General features: G+C 39.9%; 1 protein-coding gene across 1 annotated transcript in view; it reads right to left on the minus strand.

The window, feature by feature from the left end:
• Positions 1-8,768, minus strand: part of pclob (piccolo presynaptic cytomatrix protein b) — a gene marked incomplete at both ends in the record, with an annotated part of 78,793 nt that extends 70,025 nt beyond the window's left edge. The window contains one exon of the mRNA XM_083894276.1: positions 7,854-8,768. Within this exon, the coding sequence (XP_083750402.1) occupies positions 7,854-8,768 (915 nt within the window). The remainder of the gene's footprint in view (positions 1-7,853) is intronic.
• Positions 8,769-20,147: the final 11,379 nt, after the last annotated feature.

Raw genomic sequence — 20,147 nt, forward strand, 5'->3', positions numbered from 1 at the left:
CTGTTGTTCCTGGCTGCCCTGTTTTAAAGGTGAAGTAGGAGTGTCAGGTTTGCCAGACTGCACTGATGGTGTGGATTGATTTTGCTGTAGTGAGACTGTTTCTGAGATCTCTTTCTTTTGCAAAGCAGAGCCTGGAATATTTGTCTTTTGAGGTGCAGCTGTTTTGCAGGAATCCTTCATTTGTGCTGCAGTAGGTGAAGGAGCTTTACTTGGTGAAGTCTGGGATTTAATTGTCGGAATCCCTGGGGGCTCAGACACTCCAATTGCTCTCTTCATCTGGCAGTTGAGACATAGCCATTCTTGTACCTATAGCAAAGTTGAGAATGGTTATGTGTTGCTATGGAATTGGGATTGGGATTACAGTATTTCTGAACAACCCATGTATTTAAAATAAGTCCTGGAAGAATACGCTATATGTCACTAATGTCAATGTAAAAAAGTAGCACACGATCTATACTCAAATTATGTTAAATTCACACAGTCTCACATTACATAGTCTCGATGAAAGGGATACATGAAAAATCAGCTTCTGTCCTGAAAAATGTTAATGTTTACTATCACTTACCTCTCCAATAGGTATGGGGTTGAATCCACATTGGCTACAGACAGTAGTCTTGCACTCAGTGCAAGTGTTGTAGTTTGGAGGGTCCTTGGAATTAATGTTAATCTCCACCTTACACAGTGGACAGGTGGTCTGGTCTGCATTAGGAGATGTTTTGGACACTGTTTTTGCCTTTGTCAGCTGTGATGGAGCTTCATCCTCTTTGCTAGGGTGGGATCCCTCTAGTTTCTTCTCATGCTCTGACTTTTGAGTCATTGTTTTGGGCTCTTTTGCTGGTGACATTTTGGGGGAAGCTGCTGATATACCCTTCGGAGAAATCTTGGGAGAACCTTGTGATTGTGCAGACATCTTACGTGACCCCGGTGGTGTGGTGTGTGATTCTTCCTGAACAGCAGATGATATCAAAGTGGATGCTGAGCTGAAAATGGAGGAACCAAATCCAAACATCTTCCCAGTCACGGACTCTGTTGTTGTAGAAGTATCAGGTCCACTTGCATCAACTTTGTTTAATGCTAATGCTCCTTTTATATCCCGATGAGATTTCTGGTCAGGGGTCAGACTAGCCTGTGTTTTATTTTCTGCTTCTTTGTCTGATGTATTATGTGTCTTCTGTGGAGAACCTTGAGTGATACCCCCCGCTTTTTGTACTGTATCAGACATTGGATTCTGTATCTTTTTAGGTGCATCGGATTTTAGCAGTTCCTTCTTTGGAGCATCAACTTGATTATGAGTGGTTATTTTTTGATGTACCACAGATGGAGACATTTTACTAGCTGTACTCTCAGGTTTCATAGGAGGTCCTCTAAGTTCAGATGCACTCAGAGCTCTCTGCATCTGACAATTGAGGCATAACCATTCTTTCACCTGCAACAAGAAAGTATGTCAAATTAAAATATGGAACATTTACAACACCTGTATTATGCAAACACTTTTCTACATCAATTAACAGTATGTACATTCTGAAGTACACAATATACTGCTGTTCAATTATTATCTACCATACATTTTACAATCTGTAACATTGTATTATAGTGTAATTTCAACATAAATTGTGGAATCTTTCAGCTCATTACCTCTGAAACATTAAGCATTGGATTAAATCCACATTGGTTACAGACTACGTTCTTGCATTCAGTACAGGTATCGTAGTTGGAAGGTTCCTTGGAGCCAAAGTTGAGTTCCACCTTACAAAGTGGACAGGTAGTTTGCCTTGCTTTGGGAACAGGTGGGAAAGTGACCAAGCCTTTTGGAGCTTTTTCTTTATTGGCTTGTAGCAACAGAGGTGCCTTGGTTTGTTGGTCCTGCTCAAGTTTCTTCGCCTGTTCTTGTTTTTGGGGTGATTTGGCTGCCGTTGCAGCGGACATCTTGGGAGAGACTGGTGGTGTTGTATTAGATTCATCTGGGCCAGCTGAGTTTACTAAAGTTGATGCTGAACTGAATATGGAGGAACCAAACCCAAACATTTTTCCACCCAGTGATTCTGTAGGCTTTGTAGCATCAGGTTGAGGTTTAGAATGACCAAATCCAAAGAACCCCCCAGATTCATCTCGTCTAGCAGTGGCACTATTACTCTGTTTATGCCCAGATTGACTTGTGTGGTCTGAAATTTTCTGGCCATGTTGTGGAGTTTTTTGACCAGGAACTGGGCTGCCCTGCTTCTGAATTTCTGGTCCTTTCACATGACCCTTTCCTTTCTGCTCTGCTGGTGGTGGTTTCCTCTGAGGGGATCCTGGTGCAGAGACCTCCTTTAATTTAGATTCAACTTGTGTTGGAATGACTTTGCTCTGAGGTTTGTCTGTTGGGGGGATTTCTTTCTTCAGAACATTGGCAGATACAGGAACTTTATTTGGTGAGGCCTGTGTTTTCATCATAGGGGTTCCTGGAGGCTCAGATGCTCCAAGTGCTCTCTGCATCTGGCAGTTGAGGCATAACCACTCCTTCTCCTGTATTTAGAACAAGTAGGTAAAAAGTCAAATTAAATACAGATTAGTTATGTTGGATATTACATTATTTACAAATTGCTAATCTAAAGTAACATAATTAAGTAATTGTGCAACGTAAAATATTATTTCAGTCTTACCTCCTTGACATTTGGCATGGGGTTAAATCCACATTGGTTACAGACAATATTTTTGCACTCTGTGCAGATGTTAAAGTTGGGTGGATCTTTCGAGCCCACATTGAGTTCCAGTTTACAGAGAGGACAGGTAGATTGGACTGCTTGAGAAATAACTGGGGAAGCTTGATTTTGCTTTAAAGGAGAATTTGTTCCTTTCAGCTGCTCTTCTGAAGGAATCTTGGCCTGCTGTAGTTCTGGTTTCCTCTCTGGATCACATTTCTTGGGGGAGTTGGTGCCCTTTGCAGATGGTATTTTAGGAGAGACGGGTGGTGTGATTTTTGGCTCTTCTTGAACAGTGGTGGAAATTAAAGTAGATGCAGAACTTAAGATTGATGAGCCAAAACCAAACATCTTTCCTGTCACTGATTCTGCAGGCTTTCTATCTTCGGGCTTAGGACCACCTAGGCCAAAGAAGCCTCCTGAATCTTGTTGTTTAACTACACTGGCACTGCCTTGCTTTTGTGTTGTTTGGCCTGTTTGTTCTGTTTTTTTCTGAGGACCAGTTTCTTCACTCTGCTGAGGTGTTTTCTGACCAGGAGCTGAGTTGGCCTCTTTATGACCACCTGGTCCTTTAGCAGCTTCAGCCTTGGCTGGTTGTGCAGCTGGTGTAGATCCTTTCCGAAGTGGAGACCCTGGTAAAGAAGTCCTTTGTTGCATAGGTTGTGCTGTTGCAGGCTTTTTTGGAGATGAACTGACCAAATATGTATCTTTCTGAGTTTCACTTGCTGCAGCAGCTCTCTTTACCTGGCAGTTTAGACAAAGCCACTCCTTTTCCTTAAAAACACAACAAATAAACACATTATTCAGATCCATGTTCAAAAAACCACACATAATTATACACCCCATTCAGACCTCATGCAGACAGCACAAGTTCAGCCCTCAGTGCTCCCAACCCATCCTGAATGCATCATATCCGATCACAAAAACACATTCAGAGGTGGGTTGAGGAAGTGTGTGGCCATATCCCTGAGCCTGCATGAATGTGATCTGTCCTCACGATGCATTAGAGACCACCCCCTCAGCTGAGTAGGACCGCTTTGACCAATTACAGTTTCACATTATTTTTCCACACTATTCAGAACCCATACATTGGTTTATTTGTAGCCACCATTCGTAGTCACCAAGACTCATTAAAACGTTTTTATCACAAACAGACATGGTGTCAGTGGGTATTTAAATACAGTATGGAAAAAAGTAAAATCTGACCTCATGTGGTCACACATCCAGGGTGCATTTTAATGCCAGCTGTTAACAGTCATACTAAAAACTGTTGGAAATGTGGTGGAATCTCTCAGGACAGATGTTAATAGAGGTCTGAATGAAGTCATAATTAAGTTTAACAGTATGCCAAAAATATACAAGTATGTAGGTATAGGATATGTGGTGCTTAAAACTAAACAGAAAAAAAACGCTCACATACAGTATATACACAAATTCATTTGGCAATAGTGCCTCTGCAAATGAAAGAAAGCGATCAAGCTCTATAAAGGCCAATATTCATACTTAAAATGACATATGGGGCTGATGCAGCTGTGTAATGACACAGCACCATCAAACAGGCAACCTAACTCACCCCCTGCCATTTGTTTGAATCTAAAATGATAAAGCTGATTAACAGTAATGACTGTAATTCAGTGGTTAGAGCTATAAATTGGTACCACATTCACTTCTACAGAGAGTTTGCAAAATACACAGACAGAGCTTGATCTTGGTCCACAAATATTTTAGCCATTAGTTTTTGACAATATCACAAGATTGAGTCACCTTAGACTGTCCAATAGTCTACTATGTGTCTACTGTAGTTAATTACAGGGTCAAGAGTCCAGTGTCATGGCCTTTGTGCTTTAGATAAACTAGAAGATGTAATTCAAGATTCATCAAGACAGTGTAGCCCTCCTCTGTTTGGTGTGGCCAAAGATAACCTGTCTAACATAACCTTTATGTCATTATTACATAATCATTTCATTTTTGTGCACAGCCAGTTATAGGAGCAGTTCCAAGAGTTTTTTAATCATATTAATAAAGAGCACAGGGCTGTTAGACAGTTTTATCAATACTCAGGAACAACAAATTAACGTAAATATGGATGTAAATAATCATACCTTTTTGGTATTGAGATTTACGAGTGTATTAAATTCGGTGGGGGAAATGCTCAGATCAGCTCTGCGCAGTCAGCTACATTATTTTCTCTGGAAAACATACTTTTATCGGAAAGCATTCCCCAATTATTTGAACTTTAATTCGTAATTTCTGCTCTTGTGATAATATTGGTTTTATGGACTGAATGTGTCTTCCTTATAAAACAGATTGTTTTATTACCGTTTTTTTTTATCTTAAGCATTTTGTAACGTGAATCTTAAAAAGTGCTTGATAAATTATTATTATTATTGTTATTATTATTATTATTATTATTATCATTATTATGTCTTATAAGAGCTAAAAAGATGTATAGGATTGTTTGGCCTTGGTGTAGGTATGCACTCTACAGAGTGGTTTAGTCTGTGTCATTCAGGTTCTCAAAGTGCATGTAAATCGACGAATAAATATTTCCTCTGACTTTGTCAACCCATGGTGAAACTAACTAAACAAATTTGAATTATTAAAATGTTGCTTTAGGTATTTCAGCTACATTTGCTGCACTGTGATGCTGGCGGTGTGTGCACGAGAGGAGCCCGACACACACACACACACACACGTAAGTGGGGGATCCCAGCTGATGAATGTCTCTGTGTATTATATTAACGTAAATGCACTGGTATCAAACTTCCTGTTAAACAAACATAGAGGTCTGAGGAATGTAGGGGAGTGACATTCCCTGGATTCAGTCCCCACTAAAGCGTGTGTATGAGTGTGTCCCAGCTGTTGGTGTCAGTACATACCTTACACAAAGACAGAGCTGGTTTAGCTACAGTCCTCATCTCTGTCTCCCTCTTTCTCCTCTCTTTCTACTTCATTTCCACATCTTTGGGAATTTTAAATAAAGTGGCAGAGCTTTTCTGTGTTTTTGCATCGAAGTAAGAATCATCTCATCTCAGCCAGCAAGCAAGCAAGCAAATCAAAGTGTAGGAGCAGGTGAAGTTACATAACGGAATTGATAAACAGCTGAGGGTTTTTATATCGTTGCACTAATTATGGTTCTGGTGCGTCATCGAGCCACATTTTCAGATAAGCCTGAACTTAAGACTGGAGAGAACAGTCTTTGCCCCATAATTCTTAACTCCACTTATTTATTTATTTATATATATATACACTATGTGAACATATTTCTAAATTATTCTTCAGTACTAGAGATTGTCTATCCAAAAGTAGTTATAATCAATCTATTTATGTTCTTGAACACCCCCATGAACAGGAGTTTCGAATGAACATTCCAGACAATGACGTAACTACAAAGACTGGACCATCTGTCAGGTTCTGTAGAAACTTAATTTATCACCTAGGAGTATTTAGAAAGATAAAGTGATGCATGTAACTTCTTTATGGAAAATGATGGTATATTACTTATCATGGATACATATAATACACCTTACCTCTTTAACATTTGGCATGGGGTTAAATCCACACTGGTTGCAGACAACGCATTTGCATTCAGTGCAGGAGTTGTAGTTGGGAATCTCCTTTGACCCCATGTTGAGCATAACCTTACAGAGTGGACATGTGGACTGTCCTGCTTTAGGAGTCTTTGAAGTCTCTGATGGAAGTTTGTCACCTTTGGCCTTTGCCTGCTGGGGTGGCTCATGTTTCTTGTCTTGTTCTGACATTTGGCCAGATGATGGTTCGGTCTCCTTTTTAGTCTGAATTTTGGGAGAAACTGGCGGTGTTGTTTTGGGTTCATCTTGAACAGCTGAGGCTATCAAAGTAGATGCTGAACTGAAAATGGAGGAACCAAAACCAAACATCTTCCCAGTCACTGACTCCTGGGGTTTTGCAGATTCTTTCTTAGCACCACCAAAGCCAAATAAACTTCCCGATTCCTGCTGGGAAGCTGAGCTGGCGGTGCTTTGCTTGCATCCAATTTGATTAGTCTGGTCCGGTTTTTGAGACCCAGATGCTCGTTGGGTCTCAGGTGTCATTTTCTGAACAGCTGGGTTGCGCTGTTTTGGACTTTCTGGCCCTTTAGCAGCTTCAGATCTAATCTGTACTTTCTGAGGTGAACCTGGTGCTGACAGCTCTTTTTTGACAGGTTCAACTTTGCTCGGTGTGGCCTTTTTCATGGCAGGTCCTGATGATTCAGAAGTTCCTTGAGCTCTATGTATCTGGCAGGTAAGACAAAGCCACTCACGCCCCTGTACAAGAACACATTAAAAGATACATTAATTTGGATGATGTTGAACATGACAAGGAAATAATATATACAGTTCACAAAGTTAAATGGTGTCAGAAATAACAGTAGATCCTGGTGAATTGCAGATAATCATTAAAGTTTATTTTGACAAGGCCAAAAGTGTGAGCCTGTATCTTTCCCTTTTAGCCAGATCATCGTGATTCATAATATTATGTAGTAGGATTGTTTTTTCATTTAAAATTAAACATAAAACAAAATCTCTCTATCTGACATCCTCTGTGTTACTGACAGTCCAATACCAATACTGATCATAACATTTAATATTTACTGATAATAACAATATCAGTCAGATGTAGTCATTTCATCTATTAAACAACCAAGCTGTTACCAACACATTTGTGCTGATGCATTTGCCACCTAGCAATAACAAGTCCTTTCAAAATATAGATTATTTTAACCATATAATAAATATTCTGCTTCTATAAAGAAGAAACAAAAAATATTGTCAATACAGTGTTGAGCTTTTTAATCATACTGAACTGCAGTACGGCAGATTTTTTGGGACGGTTCCCAACCATTTAGGATAAAGTGGTAGAAGACGGATGGATTTTGTTAAGATTTATATTTGTATGTTTTAAATAACATGTATGAAATTAAATTTTTATTAATGTATCAAACATCACAGATATATCTGTATATTAGTTGCCAAACCAATGCACAAATTAGCTATTATCACGATTTTTATTGGGTTTTTTAAAAATGGGTCCCCGTTTAGCAAGTTTGGGCAACACTGCTGTACTGTATATGCAAAAAAAATCAAGAGAGAATATTGAGACATTCAAAACATTCATACTGTATATAAAATGTAATTAGCAGCCAGTACTTACATCAGAGTCTGGAGGGCTGAAGCCACATAAGCTGCACACTTCACTTTTACAATGTGTGCAGGTTTTGTGGTTAGGTGGTTCCTTGGTATGCATATTGAGTTCTGTTGTGTTACAAACTGGGCAAAGGGCCTTAATGACTTGTTTTGTCTGAGATCCAGCCTTCGTTGTTGTTAGTGGTGACTGGCCTGGTGTATTCTGTCCCTTTAGGCCTTGTTGCTGGGGTTTATCAGAGGACTGGTGTTGTGATGTAGTCCTGAGGCCTTGTTGCTGCTGCTGCTGCTGCTGCTGACCCACCTTCGGTGAGCCCGGTTGCGCAACTGTTGGGGAACCTTGCTGTCGTAGTCCAGTTTTTGGTGACACCTGCTGTTGCTGTCCTACTTTAGGTGAACCTTGCTGTGATCCGGGTTTTTGTTGCCCAGCTTTCGTGGACCTTTGCACCCCACCCTTTGCAGGTTCTTGTTGTGTCCCTGTCTTCGGTGGAACATGTTGTTGAGATAATGCCTTTGGAGAAACTGGTTGAGCTCCAGGTTCAGGTGAACCTTGCTGAATTTGGACCTTAGGTTGACCTCCAGGCTGTGCGTCTGCCTTTGGAGCAGTTTGTTGCCCACCAGCCTTGTTCGGGAGCCCAGTTTGTCCATTTCCATGCAGCTTTGGTGATCCTTGTTTCGAAGATGGCTGGCTCTTTTGCATAGGGGGGGCCTGCCCTAACTTTTGGGCTCCCTGTTGCTGCTGTTGAGGGCCTTTGCTAAGACCTGCTCCTGGATGCTCTCCTCCACGTGGCTTTGCCCCCTGTTGGGGAGGAGGTTTCTGTTTTTTACCCCCCTCCCCTTCATCTCCAAATAAACCAAACTTATTCACAGCAGAGGACACAGCATTGAGGGGGTTGGCCCCACTGAGGAACTTTGAGGAGAACATATTGGGATCTTCCTCCTCCTCGTCCTCCTCCTCCTCAGTGGAGCTGGACTCTACAGAACTGTCAGAGCAGGAGCTGTCTCCTCTCTGTCCTGGCTCTCCCACAGAGGCCTGAGAGAGGGCTGGGGGTGGAACTGTTGAGAGGGCATCTACGGCCCCGGTGATGCTGCTACTGCTGCTGTGGCTGCTGCTGCTGCTGCTGTGGCTGCTGCACCCAGGACTCTCCTCTGGCTCAGCATCTACACCAGTCTTCCTAAATCCAAGACACACACAGAAGACAGAAGAAGTGTGAGATGACAAGGAACAAGACAAAAGAGAGTGAGGGTGTGTGATTCACATTTACACTTATGACTCAGCAATATTCTGCCAGGTTTCTTATATTTATTTATGTTTCTATTCTTATATTTTCTGCCATATTATGTTATTATGTTTATCTATCTGCTGTGCAGCGGGCTGTGCAACTTCTTGATTCTTAAATCTGCAAGTTCTACCCCTGTCTATTATACTTTTACTCAGGCAAAAATATAATCAGCCGTGGAGAGCTTGAGAGTGTTACATAATCTGCTGTTAACTCTAACAGTTGAAAGCGGGATCTTTATCTCATTCTGTGAACTGCATTTTTTTTTTTTTTAAATAATAGGTGCTTTTAAATCTGTAAATGTAATAAAACACCCCCAATGACACACACCATATTGTGCCTAATAAAGATAATGCACTTTCATCCCTTTTGCTGTAAATGACCACATCACATTTGTCTCCTCTGTACAGAGAACGCCATTGATGAGGGCACCTCACACTGATTTATTCCTTCCAGCTGTTGCATTCAGCACCACGGACAGAGTCGAGAACCGCTGAAACCTCAGAGATATAGATCTTTTTACTGCCCAGCCACACAATATAGACCTATGTGAAACACAGGAGGCCTCTATACTCTCAACACCTTTACGACAAACCCATTTCCAATGAATCAATCCCAGGAAATCAAACATTTTATGCTCTACTGTGTAAGAATCGCACTTTATCTATTGGTTTTCCACATTCATCACACAAATGGCACCAAGCTCAGTTAATGAGAGTGAACACCATGCATATAGCAGGTTTCACAGCAGCAAGAAGACGGGTAAACAGTCTCTCTCTCTCACACACACACACCATCTCTCTCTCTCTCTGCAGAAACTGCAGGCACATCCGGGTAGAGGCCCATGGAATAAATGAATGGAGGGTAAAAAAAATAAATTGATCCTCCTTCTCCATATCATATAGCATCATATACTACACGTCTGTGATGGGAAGATGTTATTCCAGCGCGTGTAGACTTCAGTACATTAGCTGGATTGAACGCTTACTATACTCTCAGCTCACCACCACGCGCAATCATTCACACATTTGCAATGAGTGGATGTGGATATCTATCACAGAAGCGTTTTATCGTAATGGGGGGGAGGAGGAGGGGGGCGGAGCAGCATGCATCACGCGTCACTACTCTAAACCCGTTTACATCAGGGGTTGGAGGTGCTGACAGCTCCGAGCGCACACATTATCACCCATTTCTGTGTCCTTGACCTGTTCGGATTTCAGAAAAGTAGCCAGTACTATTGCTCAAATCAGCGAGGAAAACCAAGAAAATCTCCCTTGAAACACTATCTGTAATCCCACCCCTCTCCCTCCTCACCTCAAAGCATCCTGCAGCCGAGCATCCTTCACCCTCCGCGGTCACAATGTCAAACACTGAAGCGCCGGGTATTCCCGACAGGAACAGGCAGAACGTGTACCTTCATCAGCGGCACATTTGCCTCCTTATCCTTCAAAAAAACCCTTGTCTGATATCTGTTTTTGCCTCCTCGCGCGCGCGCGCGTGTGTGTGTGTGTGTGATCGCCTCTGACGATGGAGGGCACAGGCAGCAGAGAGAGAGTGAGAGTGATAGAGAGCGATCAGCTGCATCCTCTCCGCCTCCCCCGTCCAGTGCGCAGGCGCCACCATCTGACAGGTGATCACAATATATGTCACGCACGGAAATTGAAATTAAAGGGAACAACGTTATTTATTTCCACGGAGTCATCAGTGGCAACGTCCTTGAGATTTACCCACATTTTCTCAGAGACCACTCATTCATTATTTACTTGACAATCATAATGTGTCCATAAAATGCAAAAGCAATTGAAAAATACCAGTTTATAATGTCATCAAGCTTCGAAGATACTAACTATTAATTTTCATTCAGGAGCAAGTAAACCAGACCACATTGACATACAGTATATAATATTTTTATATTAAAGCATCACATAACCACCTATACATAAAACACCAAACCAAAATGTTTCAACCATTTCAATCAATGGAAAATCGTATTTCTATTCAAGGTAACTGACTGTCTTTTCACTTGCCTTTTAAAGATGCTGTTCTGCTACAACTTACAGGTAAAACACACTATGGAAATGTCTTAATGAGGCGTTTTTTTTTCATTATATGGTAAATGGTTTTTATTTCTGTAGCTTTCTAGTCTTGATGACCACGCAAAGCTGCTTTACATTACAGTTTTGCCATTCACCCATTCACACCCACTCAGACTTTCACACATCTATTTACAGCGCATTTTTCTATCGCTCATCTTTCATATGCATTCATACACTGCTGCCAGGAGCAAAATGGGTTTAAGTGACTTGCCAAAGACACATTGGCATGTAGACTAGCTGTTGCATTAATAATAATCATATTTACAATATGCAAATGACAAAATTATATTTAAAAAAGTAACTTATTTAATTTTGAGCTAAAGTTATTTGTGTTATAGCAGAATTTGACCATTTTAGTCAATTCCATTGTTTCTAACTCATTTAACATAAAAAAAATTAAATAAACCAGATTATCTGAATTTAAGTGTATTTACAGTGTATTGTCACAAGTGCAAATATCTGAGCCCAGGGAAACAACCTGTGTGCCGCTTTATATTGAGATATTATTTATACACCATATGGTCCAGACTTACGATTGAGCAGGCGAGACGGAAGAACAATTACTGGTCCATCAATCTACGTAGTTAAAAGCAAAAGGCTGTTCATTTAGTATGTCTGTGTGATCATCACTACCAGTGAACAGATGAATAACCGACCAGACCATCTCCAAAGACCAACAACATCATTTTGCTGCAGATGTTGTCACTGTGCATCATTCAACTATTCAGCACACTTTACACAAGGAGATGCTGTATGGAAGAGTAATTCAGAAAAAGCCTTTTCTCTGCACCTGCCACAAACAGACTCGCTTGAGGTATGCTAAAGCACATTTGGACAAGCCAACTTAATTTTGGAATAAGGTGATGTGGACTGATGACACTAAAATTATTTGGGCAAAACAAGGGGCGTTATGCAAGGCAGAAAAAGAACACAGCATTCCAAGAAAAACACTTGGTACCTACAGTAAAATTTGGTGGTGGTTCCATCATGCTGTGGGGCTGTGTGGTCAGTGCAGGGACTGGGAATATTGTTAAAGTTGAGGGTCGCATGGATTCCACTCAATATCAGCAGATTCTAGAACAATGTCCAGGAATCAGTGACAAAGTTTAATTTGTGCCAGGGCTGGATCTTTCAACAAGACAACGACCCTAAACACTGCTCAAAATCTACTAAGGCATTCATGCAGAGGAACAAATACAACGTTGTGGAATGACCATCTCAGTCCCCAGACCTGAATATTATTGAACATTTGTGGTGTGATTTAAAGCGGACTGTCCATGCTCAGAAACAAACCTGACTGAACTGGAGATGTTTTGTAAAGAAGAATGGTCCAAAATACCTTCAGCCAGAATCCAGACTCTAATTGGAAGCTATAGGAAGCCTTTAGAGGCTGTTATTTCTGCAAAAAGAGGATGCACAAAATGTTTATTTTGTGGTGCCTAAACTTATGCACATGCCAAATTTGGTTCAAATAATTCTTGCACACTTTCTGTGAATCATATAAACTTAATTCCACTTCTCAAATGTCACTGTGTTTGTCTCCTATATGATATATTTAACCGAAATGACTAATTCAAACAACCAATTATTTATAAAGGAAAATCATGAAAATTTACAGGGGTGCCCAAACGTTGTGAAATGATTGTTGAAATGGAATGGTTGGAATATGGACCGCCTTTCAGAAAGCTCCACAGGCTCACCTGAGGTGTGAGGGAAGTCTGGCAGGGTACACTAGCAGTGTGTTGGCGACAAAAGTTACACACTGTAGCTTTAATGTCAGTGTTTCCCAAAACTTTTTTGTAGGGGCACCCGCTTTTTACAGGTTAAAAAACATTGTGACTCATTTTACAAAATCATGAAAACAGCATTTTTTTTCTTCCCACTAGCCCTTTCCGTTCCATGTATTGTTTAGAATTATCAAATACAAATCATTCTGAAAATGTTATTTACTAAATATATGACAATTTAAACACAAACTTGTTCCTGGCTATCACTGCTGTAAGTTAACACCTGAATTGACTAACTGCCAGGTTTTGACAGTACAGTAGAACAGTACCACCAAAGGAAGCTTTCGTACTACGATTTGAGAACCATGGGATTAGATCATACCTATGAGGACCTTATGATAATTAATCAGCCAATTATTTCTCATTGATGAAAGTTTACACATTTTTTTCTTGGAAACTTCACAAAATCTGCAACATTACCCAATCTATACACAAACGGATTATTGAGAGGGACCTGAAATTATTATTTGTAGTTAACCCTTGGAACACAGAGCATTTCGGCTGCTTTTTACCATTCCACTATATTAAAATGTATAGTATATACAGAGAATATAAGAATGTGCAATATAGAGTGTCCTGAAAAATGTATTTAATTTTCACCAACTAAACACACATGAGCAAAATGTCCGCAAAATGTTAAAAATTTTATTGCAATTTGGAAATATGTCACAGTTCAAAGTTCACTTGTTTATTTTGTGAATTCTGCAGAATTAATGCTACAATTTATACACAATTTTGGGAATAAATTATTATTAATTTATGTTTTTTCTAATGAAAGGAAAAAGCAGATCACATTTATCACCTAAAAAATCCACATAAATGACCCATCGGCTGTTTCTATAGATCGGTGTCAGACAAATAAACACCACCGCTTATTCACTGTTCACTTGTTACTTTTTTCATCAGTTTTCTGCTCTCGATATGTTGAATCAGGACTGTCATCAATTCATTATCTCAATCGTAAACAACACCCATCTTTCAGGCCTGTCAAAATACTGGCACAGCAATATCTCAGATTTTGTCATGAAAACTGCCTTCTCAGCATACACAGTTTCACAAACTAATTTTGGATTGGACGCCTGTGTGCCTCCACTGTGCGGACACAGTCTAGACGTTTCCTCCAGGGCCTGAATTAAAAGTTGTTGTTGGCTGGTTGCAGAATATCTAATGAAGACATATGAAATCAGTCGTGAACACCCACAGGCTCAAAGCACCTCTTCAGACCCCAAACTGGCTTTGATTTCAGAATTTCTCCAACCAGAGATTATCCACTAAAGGGATTCTGTATAAAGAAGAAATCTGAGTGATGTCATCCTGCATGACTGTCAGTATTTAAGAAATGTATTGCTGTTTTATTTCCTATTTCCAGCTCAAACCAGATTAAAATGCTTAGTCTGGTGTCAATCGATGAACTGATGATCCTGTACCCTGATTAGCCACTAACTTTATCAGGTACAACTGTTTAAACTGCTTGTTCACACGCATCTCCAATCAGCTAAGCCCACTGAAGAAACAAGCTGCTGAAGTTCACACTGGGCATTAGAATGAGGAAGAAAAGGTGATTTCAGTGACTTTGAGCGTGTTGGTGGCAAACGCCTTCTCTGACTATTTCAGAAACTGCTGATCAACTGAGATCAGCAGTTTCTTGGATCCATGATCTTTTAAAGAGAAAGAGGCCCGTAAAACAGAAAAGAAAATATCCAGTGACAATGTCATATTGACACCAGGAGTCAGGGGACAAAGCATTATATACTATTGAATAACTATTTTCCGAACCTTAAACACAGCCAGTTAATGCCAAACCACAATTCAAATCCAAGTCCTAAACCTTAACCAGCTCCTAACAAATGAGTGTGTGCCTCATTAAGACTAGGTTTTGGTCTCCATGAGGATTACTGGTCCTGACACAGTCAGTGTTTATGTCAGAAAAGGTCCCAAAGAGATTGTAAATACAAGAGAACACACACGCACACACACACACACACAAACACACACACACGTGGCATACAGTAGATAACGTCCTTTCCAGTATGTGGTATAATCGTGAGTGAGATGTGTGGGAAGGATGAAGAGCAAGTGGTGTGTGGGCATGTGGGAGCGTTACGTCATGTGTGATGTGTGAGCTGGAGAGTAGTTATGGTCTTGGTTTGGAAAGCAGCAGATTGGGGTTGAGGACACACACACTGAAAAACGCACACAGGAAACATTCATCAGCACAATCTCCATCTGGGGACGGAGGCTTTATCATGGGCTTGTACATGGGCAGGAAATCCTGTCAGGAGTGCTTGACTGCTACATCTACCTCATCCTCACAACGCAGTACTTAAAGACACAGTGTGTAACTTTGAAATACAATCCACAGACTGTCACATTCAAACCACTGTCAAATGAGTTCACACAATGCTGACACAAATGCTAAGCCTATAAACTAAACATAGACTAGACTCTCTTTGTATTTCTCAGTATATGGCAGCATTTAGATCTTGTGTCACCCAGTGAAATTGCTGTGCTGCACACAGGTGGTGACTAGTTAAGACAGATGGAGTAAACAACAACATTGCACTAGTAAAGCGAGACGGCTGCAAATATCTAACTTTACTTACTATGACCGAAAAAACTAAGAAGAGCCCAAATTAAAACATTTGCAAGTACATTTTACTGCTCAAAAACCCCACTTTAGCGCCATAGTGGCTTGACGCACACCGAGGCGGCACTTGCTGATGACATTTTACTTTTGGGTCTTGACCATAGATGGTCTTGACGTTACACTGTCTGCATACTTCAAACTTGATCTTCAAGTTTGTTAGGTCAAGTCACAAAGTGTCACTTGCAATACATTTATAAGATGGTTAAAATCTCAGTTTTGAGAAGGCTTTGGACATATGCACCATGACATATTTTGACATGTTATTTGTTATTTATTTGACAGAACATTACAGTACACGTCCAGTTGTCAAAAAATTATGAGTGCATCCTTCATGTTTTTGTTGCAGTCTAACCGTTTTCATCCCACTCACATGTCGCATTTGTCAGTCAACAACTCTTATGTAAGACTGTACAATGGCAGGAAATCACCAGATGAGAGGCTCGATCGAGTTCTTTTTTTTTTTTTATCTCTCTCGCTCTCCTCGCTTGTCAGTTTAAATATAACGTCAATATACACTGTCACCAACCTTCTTTTTTTACTCCCACACGCACTCGGATAACACCAGACCAGACTTAAATTCTGCAATCACACAGCTCAAGCATCCTGGATTTGAACAGCATCGATCGTTCATGCAGACTCAAACACCGGGATGATTGCATCATCTTGAACGTGCAGAGGAGTCAGAAGTGTTCCAGTCAGGAGAATTGTTTGAAAAAGCAGACTGACATACATAGAACAGACATACTAAAAACATGTTTGGCCCACAGCTTTCTTTCTCTGCCTTACCACACTTATTGTGATTTAAATCACATGGAGGATAGAAATGCAGTTCTTCTCAAAAGCCCTTTTTCATATCAGGGGTTTGGGTTGGGGGAGCTGTTTTGTGAGGGGAGCTTCAAGGGAACAAAGGAAACTACTATTTTATAATGAAATAAATTGTGAAGAAGTAATGCATTTAATACAAAAGTATGCATTATCTTACAAAACTCATCTGCTGAGAAATGTGGTATGTGTATGCAGGATTAGACACTATCACCAGTTTTGTCACGCGCTGATCGTCATTAGGGACTTGCCATTCATTTAAATGTAAAGCTCCCATAGAACAGCATTACCAATTAACAGTGTTTTTTTTGGTGTGTATCTGAGCCATTACCTCGTTTATGAAGCCCTAAAGGTTCAAATCAAACAGTTCAGCCACTGCTGAGAACGCTTGTACGTGTTGTATTGTAATCTCGGGCTCAGCGAGATCTCTGAAAAACCTTGTTCTGGTTACGTAAACAGTATTTCTCCTGAGCAGCAGATCCTCCTGCTGCTCAGGCTATTTTTAAACATTGTTAAAACAATGTTTTGATAATAAGTAGCAGTGCATCCACCGTTTCAGAGGGGGGAGCTGCACTTCTGAGAGCGGGTGTGCTGATTATGTCACTTCCAGGTATTGGCCAATCACAGTTGGGAAAGCCCTCACTGGCTGGCCAATCACAACACAGTCTGTCTTCTGGGGGTGAGATTTAAGTCTGAAAGCGCGACTGACGAGAGCTTCAGTGAGGAGAGATTTACAACAACTAGGAGGTTTTTGACCATAAAAATAAGTTAATGTATGTTGGTAGACCTCCATAACTCACATGTATGTGCGATAGGACCACTCTATTGGAGCTTTAACATGGTTCAGTAATGTATCAACAAGGTGAATTTTGACATGTTGGTCATGTTTATGGAAGATGTAATAGCGATAAGCAGGTCAAATCAAAAAATGTGTGTTGTTGAGGTCTGTGCTTTCTGAGTGCTATTGTTATTGTTGTTATCACCTTTGGAACCAGAAAAGCCCCAATAAGACTATACGTTTTTTTTTTTTCGAAGACAGACAGAAACACATTCAATTGGGTTTCAAATACAATACAGCAACATTTACAACAATGTAATATACTATTATAGTCATAAAATATTAATCTTGAAAAACGAATAAAACACGGAATAATCGACTGGTTAGTGGACAACCTCACATGCAACACCACTAAAACATATGATATGATACTGGAGAAAGCGTGACACAGACCCTGCCCCTCTGTATCAATGGAGCAAGTGTGGAAAAGGTGAAGATTTTTTAAACTTTTCAATGGGAGTGCATGGAGGAACAGCATGGGGAGGAGCGTCATGATGGCTTTCTACCAGAGTTGGAAAGTGTACTGAAATATTCTACTACTAAGTAAAAGTACCACTATTTAGATACAATTTTATTTAAGTACAAATAAAAGTAATGGTCTAAAAATGTACTCAAGTACAATGTACTCAAAAAAGTTTCTTGTTTAATGTACTCAGAGTAAAAGTTATTTGGTTCTGGGGGGTTCTTGTGTCATGCAAAAAGTACAAGGCGACACAAATCTCAGATTAATTGTTTTTAATTAAAGGCAAACTAAAAATAAAAGTGCTGACAAAATGAAATATGTAAACATATAATGTATCAGTCAAAATGGGTCAAAGATCACAAATGTTTAACTCCAAAAAATGTTTTTACTCAGTAACGGATGTGATTTAAAATGTAGAAAAGTACATTACTTCCAAAAAGACATGCATCTCAATAAATTAAAATATCGTGGAAAAGTTATTTTATTTCAGTAGTTCAACTGAAATAATGAAACTTATGTATTATATACATTCAATACAAACAGGCTGAAGTAGCTTACGTCTTTCTTTTAATTGTGATGATTTTGGCTCACATTTAAACCAAAATTCAGTAAAAAGTTAGAACATGGTGAAAAAGTTCACAATTGTAACTTTATGGTGTCACATGCCAATCAGCCAATCATCTCAAAACACCTGCAAAGGTTTCCTGAGCCTTCAAAATGGTCTCTCAGGTTGATTCACAAGGCTACACACTCATGGGGAAGACTGTTGATCTGACAGTTGTCCAGAAGACAATCATTGACACTCTTCACATGGAGGGTTAGCCACAAAAATTCATCGCCAAAGAAGCTGGCTGTTCACAGAGTGCTGTATCCAAGCATGTTAACAGAAAATTGAGTAGAAGGAAAAAGTGTGGAAGAAAAAGATGCAAAACCAACTGAGAGAACCGCAGCCTTGAGAGAATTGTCAAGAAAAATCGATTCAAGAATTTAGTATATACATCATATTATATATTATATACATGTCATGTCTAAACTTTTTGTCATAATTGTATTTTTTAAAATCCTCGCTCAAAAGGTCAGCTGATCAGCTGCTCCTGAGTTTGCCAAAGACTAAACACAAGCTCAGAGGGAACTGTGCAGTCACTGTTGTGCCCCCTAAACAGTGGAATGATCTGTCTCTGCACATAAGACAGGCCTCGTCTTTTTTAAATCTTCTCTTAAAAATCATCTCTTTTCATTGGCCGTTCAAATTGTTGATGTTATTTTTATTTTTTTTATTTGATCTGCTTTTATTGTAGTTTATTGTTTGGCTGTTACTTTTATCCACGTTTTTATCTCTTTTCATTAATCTTAGTTGTTTTAGATGTATCCTATCAGCACTTGGTTCACTGTAGGTTGTTTTATGTAGGTGCTTTAACAAACGAAGTTGTCAAACTATGACAATTTTGAAATGTTTGTCATAGGCCAGAAAAATAACACTGGTTTTGGCCCATGGACCACCACTTACTGACCAATGATCTGTTATATATATATTAGATCCAGTGCTGAGAGTGTTACCTGTTAAATAACAGGCCTTGAGGCTTATCAAATATCTTGTTTGCCTCCAGTTACATATTTAGTTTTTCAGGCCTTTTAAACTTGCAGTGCACTCGGTCTATTGCCTGTGGGACAAACATGGGATTTATTAGGAGCTTCTCCTCAATAAGAGAAAAAGTGAAACCATCAAATCATCTTCGACAAAGTCATTAATGCAAAGTCCATTTTCATATTTTCAAATATTAATATAGACTTATAAGGCCTAAAGGCATACACCATGAAGAAATATATAACATAACATTAAAACTCTGTCTATATTCTGTACAGTTGAGACTGAACCCTTCACACCAACACCATCTCTCTCTTTCCATCTATCTCGCTCTCGCTCAAACACAAACATGCTCAAACAAACAGAGCTCAGAAGCAGTATACTTATCTCATTCTCATTTTAATTAAGCCGACACTCTGGAGCATATTGCTGCCAAGCAGTTACTAACCCACACAGCTGTAATTCTCACGGAAGAGACTGCAATTTCCTTCATAGCAACAGCCAAACAGTTTCTACCAATTGTCCTCTCTCTATAAAAAAATACTTTTGAAATGTAAGTTCTTTGCAAAACAGACACACACCTCTGACGTTGACCCTTCAGGAAGGCAAAGCAGTTTTTTCCCGGCATGGTTTTGTCAGGAATGGAGCCGGAGCGGTGTTGAGCAGTTGTGGTCTGCATGGAGGTGTATTTGCCGTCCTCTCTAGGTCTCTAGGTCTCTGTGCCTGTGTGTTTGGCAGGTTCCCTGTGTAATCTATACAGTAACCTGATCACGCACACTTTGCCAG

This window comes from Microchirus variegatus (assembly GCF_963457635.1).
Source record: "Microchirus variegatus genome assembly, chromosome: 8".
Lineage (NCBI taxonomy): Eukaryota > Metazoa > Chordata > Actinopteri > Pleuronectiformes > Soleidae > Microchirus > Microchirus variegatus.